Genomic DNA, 21,767 nt, shown 5'->3' on the forward strand with positions numbered 1-21,767 from the left:
TCTCCACGCAGCCTCTCCACATGGTTAGCTTAAGCTTCCTCACAGCACAGCATTCTCAGGGTAATCAGACTTCTTACATGGTAGCCAGGGCTAGGATGTGATTGTACCAAGAGAAAGGAGGTGGGCTCAGGCTCATAAGGCCTGGGCTTGGAGACTGGCAGCATCACTTCCACCATAACCACTGATCAAAGCAGCTACAGACAAGCCCAGATTCAAGGGGAAGGGACATAGAACCACCTTTCCATGGGAAAAGCGCCATCTTTAACCCCTCATACTCCTCAGGCCACCATGCTTCCTCCCTCAAAGGGAGCCAGAGGGCCTAATAGCTCTATCACAGCCAGGTGTCAAGGTCAAGGGTGGTTATCTAAGACTCCAAAAATAGACAAAGTTGCATTTCTCATGTTTGATACTCTCAATTCCTCAAGACCTCACAGAAATGTTGGGGCAGAGATCATCAAAAGTAGTGACCAATCCAAACAGTAGGGCATTACAGCCAGGCTCCCACGTCAAAGTCCCAAATTATGGGTCACTCTTTTACTAACTTGCTGTGTGATTTTGGACAAGTCCCTTAACCCCTCTGAATTTCAGTTTTCTCACCTGAAAAAAAAAGGGGGGGGGTAAGGAGGGACCAATAGAACCTACATCATATACTTAAACAGGGTAATGTAATATACATGAATTTCTTAGGACAGCGCTAGCACTTAGTAAACATTTAATAAATGTTAGCTGTCTCTAGAATTATACCAGTGACAATCCCAGCATGTAGATCATTTAAATCAAGAAATGCTAAAATTGTACAACAGAGGATCCAAGTAGAAGACAATTAAAAAAGACAAATGGTACCAAAAAATAGGCATTTGAAGGCAGCCAAAAAACCAAAATCGACCCTGTTGCTGTCAAGTCAATTCTGACTCACAGTGACTCTGTAGGACAGAGTAGAACCATAGGGCTTCCAAGGAGCGGCTGGTGGATTCGAAGTGCCTACCTCTTTGGTTATCAGCAAAACTCTTAACCACTCCGCCACCAGGGCCCCAAACTGTGGTTAGATGCCACAAAGTGGATGGCAATGCCTTAACCGTATGCATGTTGTAAGGTCTGAGGGCCTCTTCCATCCTGGTCAAGAAGAGTGCTAACTTTCTCAACTTTCATACAAAACTCGAAGGCACCAGATGCCCCTAATTTCCAAACAATTTAAAAATAAGGGGTGGGCCAAACCACTGGGTGGTCCAAAGTCAGGGATGATTTTCCAGTGGTGAAGTTTCTGGAGGGGGAGCCCTGCCTGGTTGTGAACCCGTGCCCTCCTCTCCCAGGTGAACAGCAACAATGACCGGGGTGTGGTCCAAGGCCAGTGGCAGGGCAAGTATGGCAGTGGCACCAGCCCGCTGCACTGGCAAGGCAGTGTGGCCATTTTGCAGAAGTGGTTCAAGGGCAGGTACAAGCCCGTCAAATATGGCCAGTGCTGGGTCTTCGCTGGAGTCATGTGCACAGGTACCCTGAAAATAAGTTCCTGCACCCCCCACAGAGCCTGCCCCCTTGTTTGCGTGTATTTGCATAGATCAAAAAATCCATTTTTCTTTATCTGTGACGGGGAAATGGAAAACTGGTTGATGATGAGAGAAGCCAGACAGTTCATTCACATGGTTTTGATTTTTTATTTTGGGGTCCCACCTCCGTCTGCCTCTAGCTCACTGTGCCCTTGGGTGAAACCTGTGGGCCCCTAGGCCGTAGGTTCTCCTTTCCAAAATGAGCGGGCTCTAGTCTATCAGCCTTGGTCTGTCTATTCTAACGGGTGGCTGTAGTGTCTCCAGGACACGCCTGAGAGGGTGCACAGGAGACAGCAGATGGGAGCCTCAGCCCTGCCAAAGCAGACAGATAATTGGAGACAGGGAGGGACTTTGGCCTCAGATAAAGTGCTGCCTGCTGCTGGAGGCCCCTCTCCCTGGGTCTGGTGTCCTGGCCTGCTCCTGAAGCCTCCCCGGCCTCCCGCCCTTCAGTCCTTAGGTGCCTGGGGATCGCCACGAGGGTTGTGTCCAACTTCAACTCAGCCCATGACACGGACAGGAACCTGAGAGTGGACAAATACGTGGATTCCTTCGGGCGGACCCTGGAGGACCTGACAGAGGACAGCATGTGGTGGGTTAGGTGGTAGCGCTGGGGCTCCCCAAGGCCCTAGCAGGTATGACAGGGCCTTGTCTTCTGTCACAGCCAGGGAGAGGCAGACCCAGATCTAGAACCCTACTCTGCTGAGTCTGAGCCAGTTCTGGGGGAAGTGAGACGTGCCTTGGGGAGTGGAAGGGGAGGGGTCCCGAGAGACAGGACTCCTCTTCTGGGATGTAGAGGGAGTCTTTGGACACACGACGCAGAGGTCAGGAGGGGGCCCAAGATCTGATTGCTTTCAACCTCCGATTCTGCAGTCTGCACTCGGGGGATCTAAGCCCTCCCCAAGATTTCTCTGCCTTCCTAGGGGCTTCCCTCCACATAGTCACCTCTGTATTGGGCTCCTGCTCCCACATCCGCTGCCTGGGCTCATGCTGTGCAACCCAGGTGGGGAACAACCTCCTCCCTCAGTTAAAACAAACCAAAACTCTTCACACAGAGCTTTAAAAGTTCATTTTATTTTTTAAAAACAGGAAATTAATTCATGTGAGTTAATATTCAAAAGGTACAAAATGGGTGACAGTGAAACCTCTCCCTTCCACCCGGTTCCCCAAGTACCCGGTCCTCCTCACAGAGACTAAGTATGACTAGTTTCTCACATGGCCTTTCAGAGAGGCTCTGCGGATTAAAGGACACGCGCGTACACCGTCCACCTCCCCACTTTTACCCGGCAGCAGATGTTCATCTGGTCTTCTCGCTTGTATATTTAACAATTCCCTATCAGTACCTAAAGAGTTTCCTTATTTTGTGTAGTGTTTAGAGTATTAATAATAACACCATGCACACTGAGCACCTAGTCTGCCAGGCCCAGTCCTAAAGGTTGCTCATATATTAACTCATGTATCCCTCCAAACAACCATATGAACAAAGTTAGTACATTATCTCTTTTTGTAAATGAAGGAACTGGGGCACAGAGAGGTTAAGTAACTTGTCTAAGGCCACACAGCTAGTGGGTGGAGGAGCGGGGTATGACTCCATTCTGTCTCTCGGTTGTCTGGAAAAACCGTCATTTATTAACCATCCCATATGTATGGGCATTTGAGTTGCTTCTAAACGTTTGCTTTTACAAACAAGGCTTCGTGGAATAACCCTGTCCAAACGTCTGTGCACACACAGCCAAGTCTGTCACACAGCATTTTTTCAGTAGGGTCAGCTTCCTAAAAATTAGGGCGGATGGTCGACAGTATACACTGCAGACATACAGACAGCCTCAGCATCCCTGTCCTTAGAGTGTCCTTCAGCCACCCCGAAGGGAGCATACCCAGGCATCTTCGTCTCCACCTCGTCTCCAGCCTCGTACCACCCCACTGCTCCCCTCTTCTTCCCTCTCCTTCTCGTCTCCTTTGTTCCCATCACTAGGACCCCCTCCCCGCCCCGCAAAAGTTTTTTTTTCTCCTTTCCTCATGCAGAACAAACAGACATTCCTTTTTGATGCTGGCATCCCTGTCACCACCTAGGTTGCCAGTGGCCTCCCATTTTCCCAAACCAAGACAGTTCCCTCCCTAAGAGGCGTTCTGAGGCCAGCTGTAAAGATGCAAAGCCAGGCAAGCTGGGGCCAGGCCTCTCTCTGCAGTTCCCTTACTGTATGACTTTGTACAAGTGGTGGCACTTTCCCTAGTCTCATATTCTCATCCTTAACACTGAAATTTTAAAATAAAACCTGAACTCCTTACTTAGGCCTACAGAACTGCATAATCTGAAGCCTACCTACCCTGTGTGCTTGTCCTACCCCTTAGATACATACTTTCTGTTCCTTGAACACTCTTAAGCCTTTTCTGGTCTCAGGAGCTTTACACATGCTGTTCCCTCTGTCCAGATCACTGTCCCTTTACTCTCCCTGTGGCTAGCTTTTCTTATTTAGGTCTCATCTTAGATGTCATTTACCTAGAGTATGCCCAAGCAATTATTCTCTACCTCAAGCTCCTCTGTTTCTTCACAGAATTTATGTTACTTGCATTTATCTACTAGCTTAATTTTGTCTGTCTCCCTATCTGTCTCCTTTGTTAGAATGTAAGCTGCAGGAGAGTGAAGATCTTCCTTCTAATTCACAGTTGTATTTCTGGCACCTTGAACAGGTCCTTGGCACATATCTAGTATGTGCTCATAAATGCGTTTGAATGAATGATTCACAATATCCAGTCACAGCCACATGCAGAGTACAAGGCCCGGGGGGGGCTCACATAGGAGCTCCCCCTCCTTTGGGCTTCTGTACCACCTCATCTAGGCCACCTCTCCCTTCCTCCCTCTCTGGCAGGAATTTCCACGTCTGGAATGAGAGCTGGTTTGCCCGGCGGGACCTAGGCCCCACTTACAATGGCTGGCAGGTTCTGGATGCCACCCCGCAGGAGGAGAGCGAAGGTACAGGCTAGGAGGGGGTCCCCAGACCCCTGATCTTCCCTAGGCACACTGCTCAGGCCCAACCCTCTGGCCCAGGCGTGTTCCGGTGCGGCCCAGCCTCAGTCATTGCCATCCGTGAGGGCGACGTGCACCTGGCCCACGACGGCCCCTTTGTGTTTGCCGAGGTCAATGCGGACTACATCACCTGGCTCTGGCACAAGGACGAGAGCCAGGAGCGTGTGTACTCGGACACGAAGAAGATCAGGAGGTGCATCAGCACCAAGGCGGTGGGCAGCGACTCCCGCGTGGACATCACAGGCCTCTACAAGCACCCAGAAGGTACGGGCAACATGGCGGCCTCTGTCAGCCTCCCCAAGATGGCATGTCTACCCGGGGGATGGGGCTAGGGGTGGGGATGGAATTGAGATGGGGGTAGGGGTGGGGGTGGGAGGTAGACTAATTCACAAATGCTGCGATGGTGATAGCAGCTTCCATTCAGCATTGTCTTTGTGCTTCAAGTCAAGTGCCTTCATCTAGGTTATATTAATAGTTTCCTCTGTTAGCTAAGTACCTCTTCTGTGTCAGATTTCCCACACATAATAATAATACTACATTTTCTTGAACATTTGCATTGTATTAGGTATATTCACATATGATAACAATTACTAATACTAATAATAGCGATGTATTTGTTGAACACCTAGGATACACTGAGCTAGGAACAGCTCATAATAATCATTATTATAGCAGCTCCTCTTTATGTAGCACTTTTTATCTGCCAGGGCCTGTGCCATAGTCATGAAATTATGGTCAATGGTTTATTGAAAAGCCCGTACTTGTTCGGGTATGAAAACAAAGCAGTTGTATTTTATTTCAGTAGCTGCCTCCAACTATGTATTTTAAATATCTCCCTTTCCTAGGCTGGAAAAAAAAATTCTATGCAAATAGTAAGTAAAGGAGAACTGGGTTGGCTGTATTATCAGACAAAATAGATCAACTTTACATTAAAAACTGTTGGACTGACAAATAAAGAGAGAGAGAGAAGACTCAAATAACTAAAATCAGAGGAGACATCACTACCAACCTTACAGAAATAAAAAGGATTGCAAGGGAATACTGAGAACAACTGTATGCCAACATATTAGATAATTTAAGGCAAATTCCTAGAAAGACACAAATAACCAAAACTGTTTTCAAGAATAGATAGAAAATTTGAATAAACCTATAGTAAGAGATTGAATTAGTAATCAAAAAATTTCCCACAATGAAATGACCAGGCCCAGATGGTTTCACAGCTGAATTCTACTAAATATTCAGAGAAGAACTAATACCAATCCTTTATAAACTCTTCCCCAAAACAGAAGAGGACACGTTCCAACTCATTCTATGAAGTTAATATTACCCTGATACCAAAACCAGATGATGACATCACAAGAAAAGAAAACTATAGAACCAATAATTCTTATAAGTATAGAAGCAAAAATCCTCAACAAAAATACTAGCAAACGGAATCCAGCAACATATAAAAAGGAATATATACCATGACCAAGTAGGATTTACCCCAGAAATGCACAGTGGATTGAACATCAAAAATCAATTAACGAAATGCACCATACTGATAGAAAAAAAGACAAAACTACACAATCATCTCAACAGACACAGAAAAAAGTTTTTGAAACAATCCAACCACTCTTCATGATAAAAACACTCAAAAAATTAAGAATAGAAGAAAACTTCCTCAATCTGATAATAAACAGCTATGAAAAAGCCTTAGCTAACATCATGCATACATAACACGTAATGAAACATTGGACATTTTCCCCCTAAGACCAGGAACAAGACAAAGATATCCCACTCTTGCCACTTTCATTCAATATTGTAACAGAGGTACTAAACCCATTGCCATCAAGTCAATTCCAACTCATAGCAACCCTATAGGACAGAGTAGAACTGCCACAAGGGTTCCCAAGTAGCTGCTGGTGGATTCGAGCTGCCAACCTTTTTGGTTAGCAGCCAAGCTCTTAACCACTGTACTACCAGGGCTCCCAATAGAAGTACTAGCCAGAGAAATTAGGCAAGAAAATAAATAAAAGAATTTCTAGTCAGAAATGAAAAAGTAAAGCTATCTGTACTTGTACATGACAAAATCTTGTATATAGAAAAAGATAAGGAATCCACTAAAAAAGCTATTAGAACCAATAAATGTGTTCAGCTAGGTTGCAGAATAAAAAAATTAGTTGTATTTCTATACATTAGCAATAACTAATCCAAAAATGAATTTTTTTAATTCCATTTACAATAGGATCAAAAGGATAAAATACTTAGGAATAAATTTAACAAAAGAAGAGAAAGACTTGTACACTGAAAACTACAAAACATTGTTGAAAGAAATTAAAGAACACCTAAATGAATTCGTCAGCCACTCCTTGAAACCCTATGGGGCAGTTCTACTCTGTCCTATAGGGTCACTATGAGTTGGAATCAACTCGATGGCAATGGGTTTCTTTGTTTTGGTTTTAAATGAATGGAAAGACATCTCATGTTCAAGGACTGGGAGACTTAATATTGTTAAGACGTGAATAATCCCCAAATTGACCTACAGACTCATTCAATTTCTATCAAAGTTCCAGGAACTTTTTTGCCAAAATTAACAAACTGATCATAAAATTAATTTGGAGATGCTAGTGACCCAGAATATCTAAAACAACCTTGAAAAAGAACAAAGTTGGAAGGCTCATACTTCCCAAATTTAAAACTTACTACAAATATACAGTAACTGGGACAGTGAAGTACTGGTGTAAGAATAGACACATAAATCAATGGAGTAGAATTGAGAGTTCAGAAATAAATTCTTACAATTATATTCAATTGATTTTGACAAGGGTGCCAAGACAATTCAATGGGGAATAATAGTCTTTTCAACAAATGGTGCTGGGATCACTGGATATCCATATGCAAAAGAATAAAGTTGGACACTCACCTCACACCATACACAAGAATTAACTCAAAATGTATCATAGACCTATATTTAAGAGGTAAAACTATAAAACTCTTAGAGGAAAACTTAGGAGTAAATATTTGCGATCTTGGGCTAGGTAAAATCTTCTTAGCTATGACCTCTGGATGGGTTCAAACCACCAACATTTCAGTTAGTACCCCAATGCTTAACCATCTATGACACTTCTCATTAGTCATTAGGAAAATGCAAATCAAAACCACTTCAGTGTAACATCACATCACACCCACTAGGATGTGTATAAATAAAAAGGCAGACAAATAATGAGTTTTGGTGAAGTTGTGGATAAACTGGAACACTCATACATTGCTAATGGAAATGTACAATGGTGAAGCAGCTTGAGAAAATACTTTGGCGATTTACAGTTTAAAAATGTAACACGTGACCCAGGAATTCCACTCACTGGTATATACTCAAGAGAAATGAAAACATATATGCACACAAAAGCTTGTACATGAATGTTTATAGCAACATTATTCAAAATACCTAAAAAGTAGGAACAACCCAAATGTTCATCAATGGGTAAATAAAATGTGGTTTATCCACACAAACTCATTGCCATCTAGTTGATGCTGGCTCACAGCGACCCTATAGGACAGAGTAGAACTGCCCCATAGGGTTTCCAAGGAATGGCTGGTGGATTTGAACTGCCAACCTTTTGGTTAGCAGCCAAGCTCATAGCCACTGCACCACCAGGGCTCAATTGAAATACTATTTGTCAATAACAAGGAATGAAGTATGGGTACATGCTACGACATGAATGAACCTTGAAAGCATTACAAGACAGTCACAAAAACCACACATGGTATGATTCCCTTTATATGAAATGTCTAGAATAGGCAAATTTGAAATTATGAATTAAATTAGTGGTTGCCTAGGGCTGTGAGTTCAAGCTGAAAGAAACTGAAGAAAAAATTCAAGCCTCAAGTAGCAATAGTGAAGGATTCCATGAGGGAAAATATTAAATGATGCAGGAAGCATCAAAAGAAGATGGAAGGAATACACAGAGTCATTATACCAAAAAGAATTAGTCGATGTTCAACCATTTCAAGAGGTGGCATATGATCAGGAACCAATGGTACTGATGGAAGAAGTCCAAGCTGCTCTGAAGGCATTGGCAAAAAACAAGGCACCAGGAATTGATGGAATATCAATTGAGATGTTTCAACAAACAGATGCAGTGCTGCAGGTGCTCGCTCGTCTATGCCAAGAAATATGGAAGACAGCTTTCTGGCCAACTGACTGGAAGAGATCCATATTTATGCCTATTCCCAAGAAAGGTGATCCAACCGAAAGTGGAAATTATAGAACAATATCATTAATATCACACACAAGCAAAATTCTTCTGAAGATCGTTCAAAAACGGCTGCAGCAGTATATCGACAGGGAACTGCCAGAAATTCAGGCTGGTTTCAGAAGAGGACATGGAACCAGGGGTATCATGGCTGATGTCAGATGGACTCTGGCTGAAAGCAGAGAATACCAGAAGGATGTTTACCTGTGTTTTATTGATTATACAAAGGTATTTGACTGTGTGGATCATAAGAAATTATGGATAACATTGCGAAGAATGGGAATTCCAGAACACTTAATTGTGCTCATGACAAACTTTTACATAGATCAAGAGGCCTTGTTCGGACAGAACAAGGGGATACTGATTGGTTTAAAGTCAGGAAAGGTGTGCATCAGGGTTGTATTCTTTCACCATGCCTATTTAATCTGGATGCTGAACAAACAATACGAGAAGCTGGACTATATGAAGAAGAACGGGGCATCAAGATTGGAGGAAGACTCATTAACAACCTGCATTATGCAGATGAAACAACTTTGCTTGCAGAAAGTGAAGAGGACTCGAAGCACTTACTAATGAAGATCAAAGACCACAGCCTTCAGTATGGATTGCACCTCAACATAAAGAAAACAAAAATCCTCAAAACTGGACCGATGAGCAACATCATGATAAAGGGAGAAAAGATTGAAGTTGTCAGGGATTTCATTTTACTTGGATCCACAATCAACAGCCATGGAAGCAGCAGTCAAGAAATCAAAAGATGCATTGCACTGGGCAAACCTGCCACAAAGGAGACATCTGTACCCCCTCTAGCTGGGCTATACCATGCAGCCTGGGAGCCACTTCCCCGGTCTTAGTAGCCCCACTGGTGGGACTCTGGGATTCCTGGGGACTTTTCTTTTCCAAATTTTTATCTAGTTTTTTTCTTTCTTTTTCCCTTTTTCATTTTTCCATTTCTCATCTCTTTACTCCAATGGCAAGCTCCCTTAGCCCTCCTTTTTTTTCCTCTTTCTTTGTTTGTTTTTGGCTCCTGTTTTTCTCTCCTATCTCTCCTCTTTCCCACACCCTTGCTAGCCCCACACATCACAACATCCCCCCTCTTTCCTGCCTACCTGCACCTGTGCACTGAACATCACACCCCAAGCAGCACAGGTACGGCCTACTGGAACCTGCCCAGAACTGATTCCTGGCCTGCCCTGTCGGCCCTAATACATGCCACAAACAACCCATTCCAGCCCCTACCCTTCAACTGGATCCACCCTGCTGCACCATAGCTGAATGGCTGGTCCTGCCCATTGGACAAGGAGGTAAAAAGTATTGTGACTACAAATGAGAAAACAACGAAGAATGCACAGCCCGCCTGCTCAGACATAACAAAATAAAACAAGAAATCAGGACAAAACAAACCAATATACAATCAAGAAATGAAGAAAATAACTACTGAATGTCCCAAAGACAGCAGACAATATCAAAACATAAAAAAAAAAAAAAAAAAAAAAAACAGGACACAGTGGGCCCAGTAGGCATCCAAAATAAAACACCAGATGACTTTCCAGTAGAAGAAAAAGGCACTAGAACTACCTGACAGGGAATTCAAATCTCTAATATTCAGAGCAATCCAAGAGTTGAAGCAAAAAGCAGACACAAATGAGGAAAAAATAGACAAATTTTTGGAAAAGGCAGAAAGATTCTTGGAAAATACAGACAAAAAAATGGATCAATTCAGGAAAGTAATACAGGAACAAAATGCCAAAATAAATTCACAACTAGAAACAATTAGAAATCCAAAAGATAAACAACAACATTTCAGAAATGGACAGTGTCATAAAAGGGCTGAGGAGCAGGTTTGAAATGATGGAAGATAGAATCAGTGAAATTGAAGACTAACACTTGGATACAACTCTGTTTGAGGAAAAATCAGAAAAAAAGAACAAAGAAAAACGAAGAAACCTTGAGAATTATGTAGGATACAATCAAAAGCAAAAATTTGCGAGTGATCAGAGTTCCAGAGCAGGGAGAGAAAACAGAAAACACAGAGAGGATCATTGAAGAATTCCTGACAGAAAACTTCCCTAATATCATGAATGATGAAAAGCTGGCTATCCAAGAAGCTCAATGAACCCCATATAGGATAGACCCTAAAAGAAAAACACCAAGGCATATCATAATTGCACTCACTAAAACCAAAGACAAAGAAAAAAATCCTGCAAGCAGCTCAAGAAAACCAAAAGTCACATATGAAGGAGAAACAATAAGACTAAGCTCTGATTATTCGGCAGACAAGAAGGTAATGGGATGACATACATAAAACCTTGAAGGAAAAAAATTGCCAACCAAGAATAATATATCCTGCAAAACTTTCACTCAAATATGATGGTGAAATTAGGACATTTCCAGATAAACATAAATTAAGGGGATATGTAAAAACCAAACCAAACTTACAGAAATTATTAAAGGGAGTCCTTTGGTCTTTTTTTTGGTCTGAGAACAAACATCAGACCACAGCCTGAATCTAGGATGCAAGATTTTACCAGCCAGATACCAACCTAGGAAATGAACTCTCAAGGACTATCCAAAACCAAAAGAATTGCAACAGGGAAAAAGGTTAATCTGTAAATGACAACAACGCCAGCACAATAGAAGAGGGAATAAATGGTGTAGAACTCTCTAATGGAGAAGGAGGCAAAGTGATACCAAGTAATAATAGGCTGGTTCAAACCTAGGAAAATAAGGGTAAATTTCAAGGTAACCACAAAGAAAGTTAACAAACCTACTCATTGAATTAAAGAAGAAAAACATAAAGACTCAAAAACAAAATCTACAAAAACAAAAGAAATAAAAAAGAAATCCATAAACAAAAGGAACTCAGCACAGCACAGCTGAATGAAATAAGTCAGTCACAAAAAGGACAAATACTGTATGAGACCACTACTGTGAAAACTCATGAAAAGGTTACATACAAAAAGGAACAATATTTACAATATTTGATTGTTACGACGGAGGGGAGAGGTGGGGGTGGAAAAACACTTGATGAAAGATAAGTGGTAACTTTGGTGAAGGGTAAGATGGAGACACAATATGGGGAAGCCAGTACAACCTGTACAAGGCGAGGCCATGGTAGCTCCATAGACACATCCAAACTCCCTGAGGGACCGAATTGCTGGGCTGAGGGCTATGGGGACCATGGTCTCAGGGAACATCTAGCTCAACTGGCATAACAGAGTTTATAAAGAGAATGTTCTACATTCTACTTTGATGAGTAGCATCTGGGGTCTTAAAAGCCTGTGAGTGGCCATCTAGGATACTCCACTGGTCTCACCCCTTCAGGAGCAAGAAATAATGAAGAAAACTAAAGACACAAGGGAAAGATTAGTCTAAACGACTAATGGACCACATCTACCATGGCCTCCACCAGACTGAGTCCAGTACAACTAGATGGTGCCCGGCTACCACCACTGACTGCTTTGACAAGGATCACAATAGAGGGTCCTTGGGCAGAGCTGGAGAAAAATGTGGAACAAAATTCTAACTCAAAAAGAAAGACCAGACTTGCTGGCCTGACAGAGACTGGACAAATCCTGAGAGTATGGCCCCCAGACACCCTTTCAGCTCAGTAATGAGGCCACTCCTGAGGTTCACCCTTCAGCCAAAGATTGACCAGGCCCATGGAACAAAACAAGACTAAAGGGTACAGCAGCACTGGGACAGGGACTGGAAGGCAGGAGGGAACAGGAAAGCTGGTAACAGGGAACTCAGGGTTGAGAAGGGAGATTGTTGACATGTCATGGAGTTGTTAACCAATGTCCTACAACAATGTGTGTGATGATTGCTTGATGACAACTTTGTTCTGTAAACCTTCCTCTGAAGTTCAATTAAAAAAAAAAGATTTCAAAGGGTGGCTGGAGAAGACAAAGTAAAGTATTATGATATGTGCAGCGACCTGGAGGTAGAAAACCAAAAGGAAAGAACACACTCAGCATTTCTCAAGCTGAAAGATCTAGAGAAAAAAATGTAAACCTTGAGTTGCAATATTAAAGGATTCAGTGGGCAAAATATTGAATGACACAGGAAACATGAAAAGAAGATAGAAGGAATACACAGAGTCACTGTACCAAAAAAGATTTGGTCAACATTCAACCATTTAAGGAGGTAACATATGATCAAGAACTGATGATATTGAAGGAAGAAGTCCAAGCTGCAAGGAAGGCATCGGCAAAAAACAAGGCTTCAAGAATTGATGGAATACCAATTGAGATGTTTCAAAAAATGGATGCAACGCTGTAAGTGCTTACTCATCCACGCCAAAAAATTTGGAAGACAGCTACCTGGCCAACCAACTGGAAGAGATCCACATTTGTGCTCATTCCAAACAAAGGTGATCTACCAGGATGCAGAACTTATTGAACAATATCATTACTGTAACACATAAGTAAAATTTTGCTGGAGATCATTCAAAAGCAGCTGCAGCAGTACATAAACAGGAAACTGTCAGAAATTCAAGCTGGATTCAGAAGACATGGAACAAGGGATATTGTTGCTGATGTCAAGTAGATCTTGGCTGCAAGTAGAAAATACCAGGAAGATGTTTATCTGTGTTTTTCGACCATGCAAAAGCATTCATCTGTGTGGATTATAACAAATTATGGATAATGTTGTGAAGAATGAGAACTTCAGAACACTTAGTTGTGCTCATGTCATGGATTGAATTATGTCCTCCCAAAAATGGGTGTGTCAATTGGTCTGGGTCATGATTCCCAGTATTGTTTGATTTTCCTATATGTTGTAAATCCTGCCTCTATGACGTTAATGAGGGAGAGTTGGCAACAGCTGTGTTGGTAAGGCAGGACGCAACCTACAGGATTAGATTGTGTTTTGAGGCAATCTCTTGAGATATAAAAAATAAAACTGAGCAGAGAGACGGGGGGACCTCATACCACCAAAAAAAGCAGCACTGGGAACAGAGTGCATCCTTTGGGCCTGGGGTCCCTGCACCTGAAAAGCTCCTCGACCATGGGAAGATTGAGGACAAGAACCTTCCTCCAGAGCCAACAGAGAGAGAAAGCCTTCCACTGGAGCTGACACCTCGAATTTGGACTTTTAGCTTACCTTACTGTAAGGAAATAAATTTCTCTTCATTAAAGCCATCCACTTATGGTATTTCTGTTATAGCAGTACTAGATAACTAAGACATCTCACAAGAAACCTGTACATAGACCAAGGGCAGTCATTCAAACAGAACAAGGAGATACTGCGTGATTTAAAATCAGGAAAGGTGTGCATCAGTGTTGCATCCTTTCACCATACTTATTCAATCTCTATGATGAGCAAATAATCCAAGAATCTGGACTATATGAAGAAGAACATGGCATCAGGATTGGAGGAAAACTCATTAACAATCTGTGATATGCAGATGACACAACCTTGCTTACTGAAAGGGAAGAGGACTTGAAGTACTTGCTGCTGAAAATGAAAGACTAGAGCCTTCAGTATGGACTACACCTCAACATAAAGACGACAAGACTCCTCACAACTGAACCAATAAGCACTGCCATGATAAATGGAGAAAAGATTGAAGTTTTCAAGGATTTCATTTTACTTAGACTCACAATCAATGTCCAGGGAAGCAGCCATCAAGAAATCAAATGACATTGGGTCGATCTGCTGCAAAAGACCTCTTTAAAGTTTTGAAAAGTAGAGATGTCACTTTGAGGACTGAGGTGTGCCTGACACAAGCCATGGTATTTTCAATCACCTTATATGCATGTGAACGCTGGACAATGCATAAGGAAAAATGAAGAATTGATGCCTTGGAATTACAGTGTTGTTCAGAAATACTGAATATACCATGGAGTGCTAGGAAAACAAACAAATCTGTCTTGGAAGGAGTACATCCAGAATATTCCTTAGAAGCAAGGATGGCGAGACTTTGTCTCACATACTTTGGACATATTATCAAGAGGAACCAGTCCGTGGAGAAGAACATCATGCTTGGTAAATTAGAAGGTCAGCAAAAAAGAAAGGAAGACCCTCAATGAGATCTTCTGACACAGTGACTTCAATAATGGGCTCAAACAAAGCAACAATTATGAGGATGGCACAAGACCAGGCAGTGTTTCATTCTGTTGTACATAGAGTCGCTCTGAGTCAGAACCAACTTGATGGCACCTACAACAACATAATAATAATTACAATGATTGGAAGGAGACAGGCTAGCAGAAAGAAGCATATCCCAGACCCGATGCTTTGGGTAACCAGCTAAAATTATCAAGGAAGGAAAGAACTGTCATGAAAGGAATGGTATGTAACCAAAAGGCCTTTTGGTGTGTTTTAGAGTTATCTTGTTCTACATCTCCAGAGGTATTTATCCATGCAGAAGTATTGGTGACAGCACAAACCTTTTTTTGCTGAGCTAAAAGAAAATCTAGGGAAATTCTATGATCCAATACAACTTTTACAAGGAATTGTAATGATTTTTGTTTCCAGTCATTCCATCAGTAACACTATCTGCAATTTGAACCATAGTGGCAGATACCTTGTGAATGGACATTTCTAACTGACCAGTCCCAAACCATGGTATAACTCGTTGCCGTCGAGCCGACTCTGACTCATAGCAGCCCTATAGGAAAGAATAGAACTGCCCCGTAGGGTTTCCAAGGAGTGCCTGGTGGATTGAAACTGCTGACCTTTTGGTTAGCAGCCATAGGTCTCAACCACTATACCACCAGGGCTTCCAACCATGGTATAGTAGCACATAAGAAGGACCATCCCCATCCTGAGTAATCAGCTATGGGATTGCATGAAAGGATGAGTTCTTTCTTCTGTACAGATATTAATTTCAAATCACTGTCCCGTAGTAAGCTGTCATTGTATGAATGGATACTCATGGGAACTCCTAGGGTACCCCTAAAGTACATTGCCCTATCGTATTCTAACTATCTAAACATGGTAAAGCCCAAATATGAGGTGAGTCATCAGACTTAATTCTTATATAAGCTGATCATCTACATTAAAAAAATATATCCAGATGGGGCACATAACATGCCTTTTCTGGTTTGAATATCAGGAAAAAGAATGGACTGATTGGCTTTTTCAAGCCAGGTTGCAGTTAGCAAATCATCAGAAATGGAAAATTCTCCAAAATTTAAGGAATCTTGGAGTTGGGTACAAATAGGGAGATTTGGATTAATTCTAATACTGTTATCTTTTATTAAGTGATAATATCAAGCATCATTAATAAAAACTTCATATAGTGTGGACAGAGTATAACATTGTATCCATCCATGGGTAAGACTGAAACAGGGAGCTGATGGATAAGTGTACAGTTCTGGGGGTAGTCATAGTTTGACCTGAATGGCTCATTTAAATGCTTTTTTCAAAATCAATAGTAAAATTAGATGTGAACTTATAGTCTAGGACTGGTACAGCAAGAGGTTCAGTATGGTACTGTGTGGATCATGGGGCAGTGTAACACACCCAGCATTCTGTTAAATTGCTGGTGCTGGCAACTGATTGAGATAAAAGCATTTCCTTTCCAGGCATCAGTGGTGGTTATAACAGAAGGGGGATATTTTATAAACTTCATAATGGAGAAAAATTTGATTAAAGTAACATAGTTAAGAGAAATTAATGAGTATAAAACACATTTTTTTTCTAGTAATTCATTAGGAGATGAACCCAAGTAGGTAAAATAAAACTATTTCAAAAAGTTATAAGCATTAAATATATTCAGCTACTGCTATAAAGAATAAAAAAACTTTAACTCCCGAGTTTAAAGATATTCAATGATTACATAAGCTATTAAAAAATAATAATTCCACAGTGAGCAAAAATAGTCAAGACTGTTAAAATACCAACAGTTAAGAACCAGAGTTCATAGATTTCAGCAGCTTGCATGTGATCCTGCTCTGTGATTTTGGCTTTGAAGTTGCTTGCTTCTGGTCGTGGGGGCATTGCTTCAGTCTAAGTTTCAAATCTTCACCTGGCTAACAGGTCCAAATAGGCACTTTTGCTTTCTTTAACTGTGACAAATGAATCCAAAGGTTAATTTCTTCCAGTTTAGCTGCACAAGGATTGATTCAAATGACTAGCTACCAAAAACCCACTGCCGTCGAGTCGATTCCAACTCATAGGGACCCTATAGCGACCCTATAAGACAGAGTAGAACTGCCCCATAGAGTTTCCAAGGAGCACCTGGTGGATTTGAACTGCCAACCTCTTGGTTAACAGCTGTAGCACTTAACCACTATGCCACCAGGGTTTCCAAGACCCCTTTTATTTGGTGCCTTTTCCAATAAACCATCTTCTGGGGTAATATTGACAGAGGAGAAGCAGGTTTCTTCTCCTCAAGTACCTCTTTAACTTGTGAAAAATATTTCTTACAGCACTGCAGCAAATATTGACAGTATTTCAATAATTCAGGTTGTACCCAGTTAGGATCTGTATAGGCAATGTAAGGAAGGGTCATAGGCCTTCCAGTAGTAACTATTTTGCAAGGACTAAGTTTATGTGATGCAAAAGGAGTGCTTCTCAAATTTAAAAGGACTAAAGGGAGAACTTTAGTCCAAGACAAACCAACTTTAGTCCAAGACAAACCTAGGGACTCATAAACCTTAGCAAGTTGAGTTTTTATTATACTATTTGTTCAGAGGACTGTGAGTGATAATGGCAATGTAATCTCTGGCTTATAGGGCTAACTTGACATAATTCCTGAATAACTTGTCCAGTAAAATGAGTTGCCTGATAATTGCAAAGAATTTTGGGTGCTATCTAAGTAGGTATTATGTTCTTAAGGAACTTCTTTACCACAAAAGAAGCAGTGGCCCATTAGCAGGGATAAGCTAAGTGTGAAAATCTACAAATCATTACTGAGACATATTTATAACCACTCGAAGGTAGAAGCTGGATAAAATCTGCCATTTGAGCACAGGCCCAGAGGCAAAGGATATTGTTCAGAGAAAGTCTTAAGATCTTTCCCAGGGTTATAATGAGGGCAGATAGAGCAGTGGGCTGACACATGCTCAGCTGCCTCAGAAAAATTTTCCCAGCAGTATTTCTTTAAAACTTCAATCATTTTATTTCTCTCTAGATAAGTAGTCTCATGTAGAGTCCTCATCATAGGGATGTGTAAAATTTTAGGAAGAACAGTTTTGGCATTAGGTCCTAACCATAGATTGGTGTCAGGGTCTTGATAATAGCCTGCCATTTTCCATGTTTCAGTTTTATTAGATTGAGCAAATCGCTTATGTTTTAAAAGCTTCTTTTTGGTGGGTGCAAATGCACTAGTTGAAAATGAGAATAGTTCTCCACAGGTTCTTCCAAAGACCCTCTATACACTTTTTTTTTCTAAAACAGGGGAAACAATAACTTGAGAAGCAGCTTGTTTAGCAGCTGCATCGGCAAGATTATTTCCCTTAGTTCCTTCAGTATGGGGCACTCCCTTCAACTGGTGTGCTTGTATTTTAATTATAGCAATTTTAGAAGGTAGCAGCCTAGACTGAATCCAGCACAACTAGATGGTGCCCAGCTACTACCACTGACTGCTCTGACACAGATCACAATAGACAGTCATGGACAGAGCTGGAGAAAAACGTATAACAAAATTCTAACTCACAAAAAAAGACTAGACTTACTGATCTGGCAGAGACTGGAAAAACCTCGAGAGCTTGGCCCCCGGACAACCTTTTAACTCAGTACCGAAGTCACTTGTGAGGTTCACCCTTCATCCAAAGATTAGACAGGCCCATAAAAAAAAATGAGACTAAATGGGCATAGCAACCCAGGGCCAAGGACGAGAAGGCAGGAGGGGACAAGAAAGCTGGTAACGGGGAACCCAAGATCGAGCAGAGGAGAGTGTTGAAATGTCGTGGGGTTGGTAACCAATGTCACAAAACAATATGTGTATTAATTGTTTAACGAGAAACTAATTTGCTCTGTAAACCTTCATCTAAGTGCAATAAAAAAGCAAATTAATTAAAAAAAAAAGAAGGTTTCAGCAAGCCGTCTAATATATCTGCTACTAAAGCCCTGTCTTAGTCATCTAGTGCTGCTATAACAGAAATACCACAAGTGGATGGCTTTAACAAAAAGAAATGTATTCTCTCACTGTCTAGTAGGCTACGAGTCCAAATTCAGGGGATCAGCTCCAGTGGAAGGCTTTCTCTCTCTGTCGGCACTGGAGGAAGGTCCTTATCAGTCTTCCCTTGGTTTGGGAGCATCTCAGCACAGGAACCTCATGTCCAAAAGATGCGCTCTGCTCCAGGAGGTGCTTTCTTGGTGGTATGAGGTTCCCAACTCCCTGCTTGTTTCCCGTTCCTTTTATCTCTTGTAAGATAAAAGGTGGTTCAGGCCACACCCCAGGAAAACTCCCTTTGCATTGGATCAGGGATGTGACCTGAGCAAGAGTGTTAACATCCCGCCCTAATCCTTTTTAATCACAGGCAGAGATTATGATTTATAACACACAGGAACATCACAAAATGGAGGACAACCAGACATGGACTAACCAAGTTGACACATATTCTGGGGGGACACAATTCAATCCATTACAAGCCCCTTTTTTAATACTATTACCCCCCCCTCCAAAAAAAACCTAGTCATCGAGTTGATTCCGGCTATTGGTATTGTTGTTAGGTGCCGTGGAGTCAGAATGAAACACCGCCCAGTCCTGCACCGTCCTCACAATCATTTTTATGCTTCAGCCCATTGATGCAGCCACTGTGTCAATACATCTTGTTGAGGGCCTTCCTCTTTTTTGCTGACCCTCTACTTTACCAAGCATGATGTCCTTATCCATGGGCTGGTCCCCCCAATAACACGTCCAAAGTATGTGAGACATAGCCTCGCCATCCTTGCTTCTAAGGAGCATTTTGGTTGTGCTTCTTCCAAGACAGATTTGTTTGTTCTTTTGGCGGTCCACGGTGTATTCAATATGCTTTGCCGACACCGTAACTCAAAGGCATAACTTCTTCTTCAGTCTTTCTTATTCATTGTCCAGCTTTCACAAGCATATGAGGCGATTGAAAACACCATGGCTTGTGTCAGAGATCACCTTAGTCTTCAAGACATCTCTGCTTTTTAAAACTTTAAAGAGATCTTTTGCAGCAGATTTGCCCAATGAAATGCATCATTTGATTTCTTGACTGCTGCTTGCATGGCGTTGATTGTATATCCAAGTAAAGTGAAATCCTTGACAACTTCAATCTTTTCTTTATCAGGGTGTTGGTTATTGGTCCAGTTGTGAGGATTTTTGTTTTCTTTACGGTGAGGTGTAATCCATACCGAAGGCTGTGGTCTTTGATCTTCATCAGTAAGTGCTTCAAGTCCTCTTCCCTTTCAGCAAGCAAGGTTGTGTCATCTGCATATCGCAGGTTGTTAATGAGTCTTCCTCCAATCCTGATGCCCTGTTCTTCTTCATATAGTCCAGCTTCTCAGATTATTTGCTCAGCATACAGGTTGAATAAGTATGGTGAAAGAATACAACCCTGACTCACACCTTACCTGACTTTAAACCACGAAGTATCCTCTTGTTCTATTCGAAGGACTACCTCTTGATCAGTGTATAGGTTTAAACCACGAAGTATCCTCTTGTTCTATTCGAAGGACTACCTCTTGATCAATGTATAGGTTCTGCATAAGCACAATTAAGTGTTCTGGAATTCCTATTCTTTGCAATGTTATCCATAATTTGTCTTGATGCACACAGTCAAATGCCTTTGCATAGTCAATAAAACACAGGTAAACATCTTTCTGGTATCCTCTGCTTTCAGCCAGGATCCATCTGACATCAGCAATGATATCCCTCATTCCACTTCCTCTTCTGAATCCGGCTTGAATTTGTGACAGTTCTCTATGTACTGCTGCAGCTGCTTTTGAATGATCTTCAGCAAAATTTTACTTGTGTGTGATATTAATGATATTGTTCAATAATATCTGCATTCGGTTGGATCACCTTTCTTTGGAATAGGCATAAATATGGATCTTTTCCAGTTGGTTGGCCAGGTAGCTGTCTTCCAAATTTCTTGGCATAGAAGAGTGAGCACTTCCAGAGCACATCCCTTTGTTGAAACATCTCAATAAGTATTCAGTCAATTCCTGGAGTCTTGTTTTTCATCATTGCCTTCAGTGCAGCTTGGACCTCTTCCTTCAGTACCATCAGTTCCTGATCATATGGTGCCTCCTGAAATGATTGAACATCAACCAGTTCTTTTTCATATACTGACTCTGTGTATTCCTTCCATCTTCTTTTAATGTTTCCTGTGTCATTTAATATTTTTCCTGTAGAATCCTTCAGTATTGCAACTCAAGGCTTGAATTTTTCTTCAGTTCTTTCAGCTTGAGAAATCCCGAGTGTGTTCTTCCCTTTTGGTTTTCTACCTCCTGGTCTTTGCACAAGTCATTATAATACTTTACTTTGTCTTCTTCAGCTGCCCTTTGAAATCTTCTATTCAGCTCTTTTATGTCATTATTTCTTCCACTTGCTTTAGCTACTTGACATTCAAGAGCAAGATTTAGAGTCTCTTCTGACATCCGTTTTGGTCTTTTCTTTCTTTCCTGTCTTAATGACCTCTTGCTTTCTTCATGTATAATGTCTTTGATGTCATTCCACAACTAGTCTGGTCTTGGATCATTGGTGTTCGATGCATCAAATCTATTCTTGAGATGATCTCTAAATTCAGATGGGATACACTTTGGCTCTGGTGGACTTGTTCTAATTTTCTTTAGTTTCAACTTGAACTTGCTGTCTTGGTTATCTAATGCTGCTATAGCAGAAATACGACAAGTGGAGGACTTTAACAAAGAGAAATTTAGTCTCTTACAGTTTAGGAGGCTAGAAGCCTGAATTCAGGGTGCTAGCTCCATGAGATGGCTTTCTGTCTCTGTCAACTCTGGAGGAAGGTTCTTATCATCAGTCTTCCCTCTGTCTAGGAGCTTCTGCATGCAGGCACCTCAGGTCCAAAGAACATGCTC

General features: G+C 41.6%; 1 protein-coding gene and 1 non-coding gene across 2 annotated transcripts in view; one reads left to right on the plus strand and one right to left on the minus strand.

The window, feature by feature from the left end:
• Positions 1-21,767, plus strand: part of TGM6 (transglutaminase 6) — a 138,967-nt gene that overhangs the window by 91,432 nt on the left and 25,768 nt on the right. Inside the window, exons 9-12 of the mRNA XM_049869299.1 lie at positions 1,311-1,488; positions 1,995-2,133; positions 4,412-4,515; positions 4,591-4,833. Of these exons, the coding sequence (XP_049725256.1) occupies positions 1,311-1,488; positions 1,995-2,133; positions 4,412-4,515; positions 4,591-4,833 (664 nt within the window). The remainder of the gene's footprint in view (positions 1-1,310; positions 1,489-1,994; positions 2,134-4,411; positions 4,516-4,590; positions 4,834-21,767) is intronic.
• On the minus strand, positions 1,031-1,156 carry LOC126067888 (U6atac minor spliceosomal RNA). The gene has a single exon (XR_007515500.1). It is a non-coding gene; the product is annotated as a U6atac minor spliceosomal RNA (small nuclear RNA).

This window comes from Elephas maximus, chromosome 25, assembly GCF_024166365.1.
Source record: "Elephas maximus indicus isolate mEleMax1 chromosome 25, mEleMax1 primary haplotype, whole genome shotgun sequence".
NCBI lineage: Eukaryota > Metazoa > Chordata > Mammalia > Proboscidea > Elephantidae > Elephas > Elephas maximus.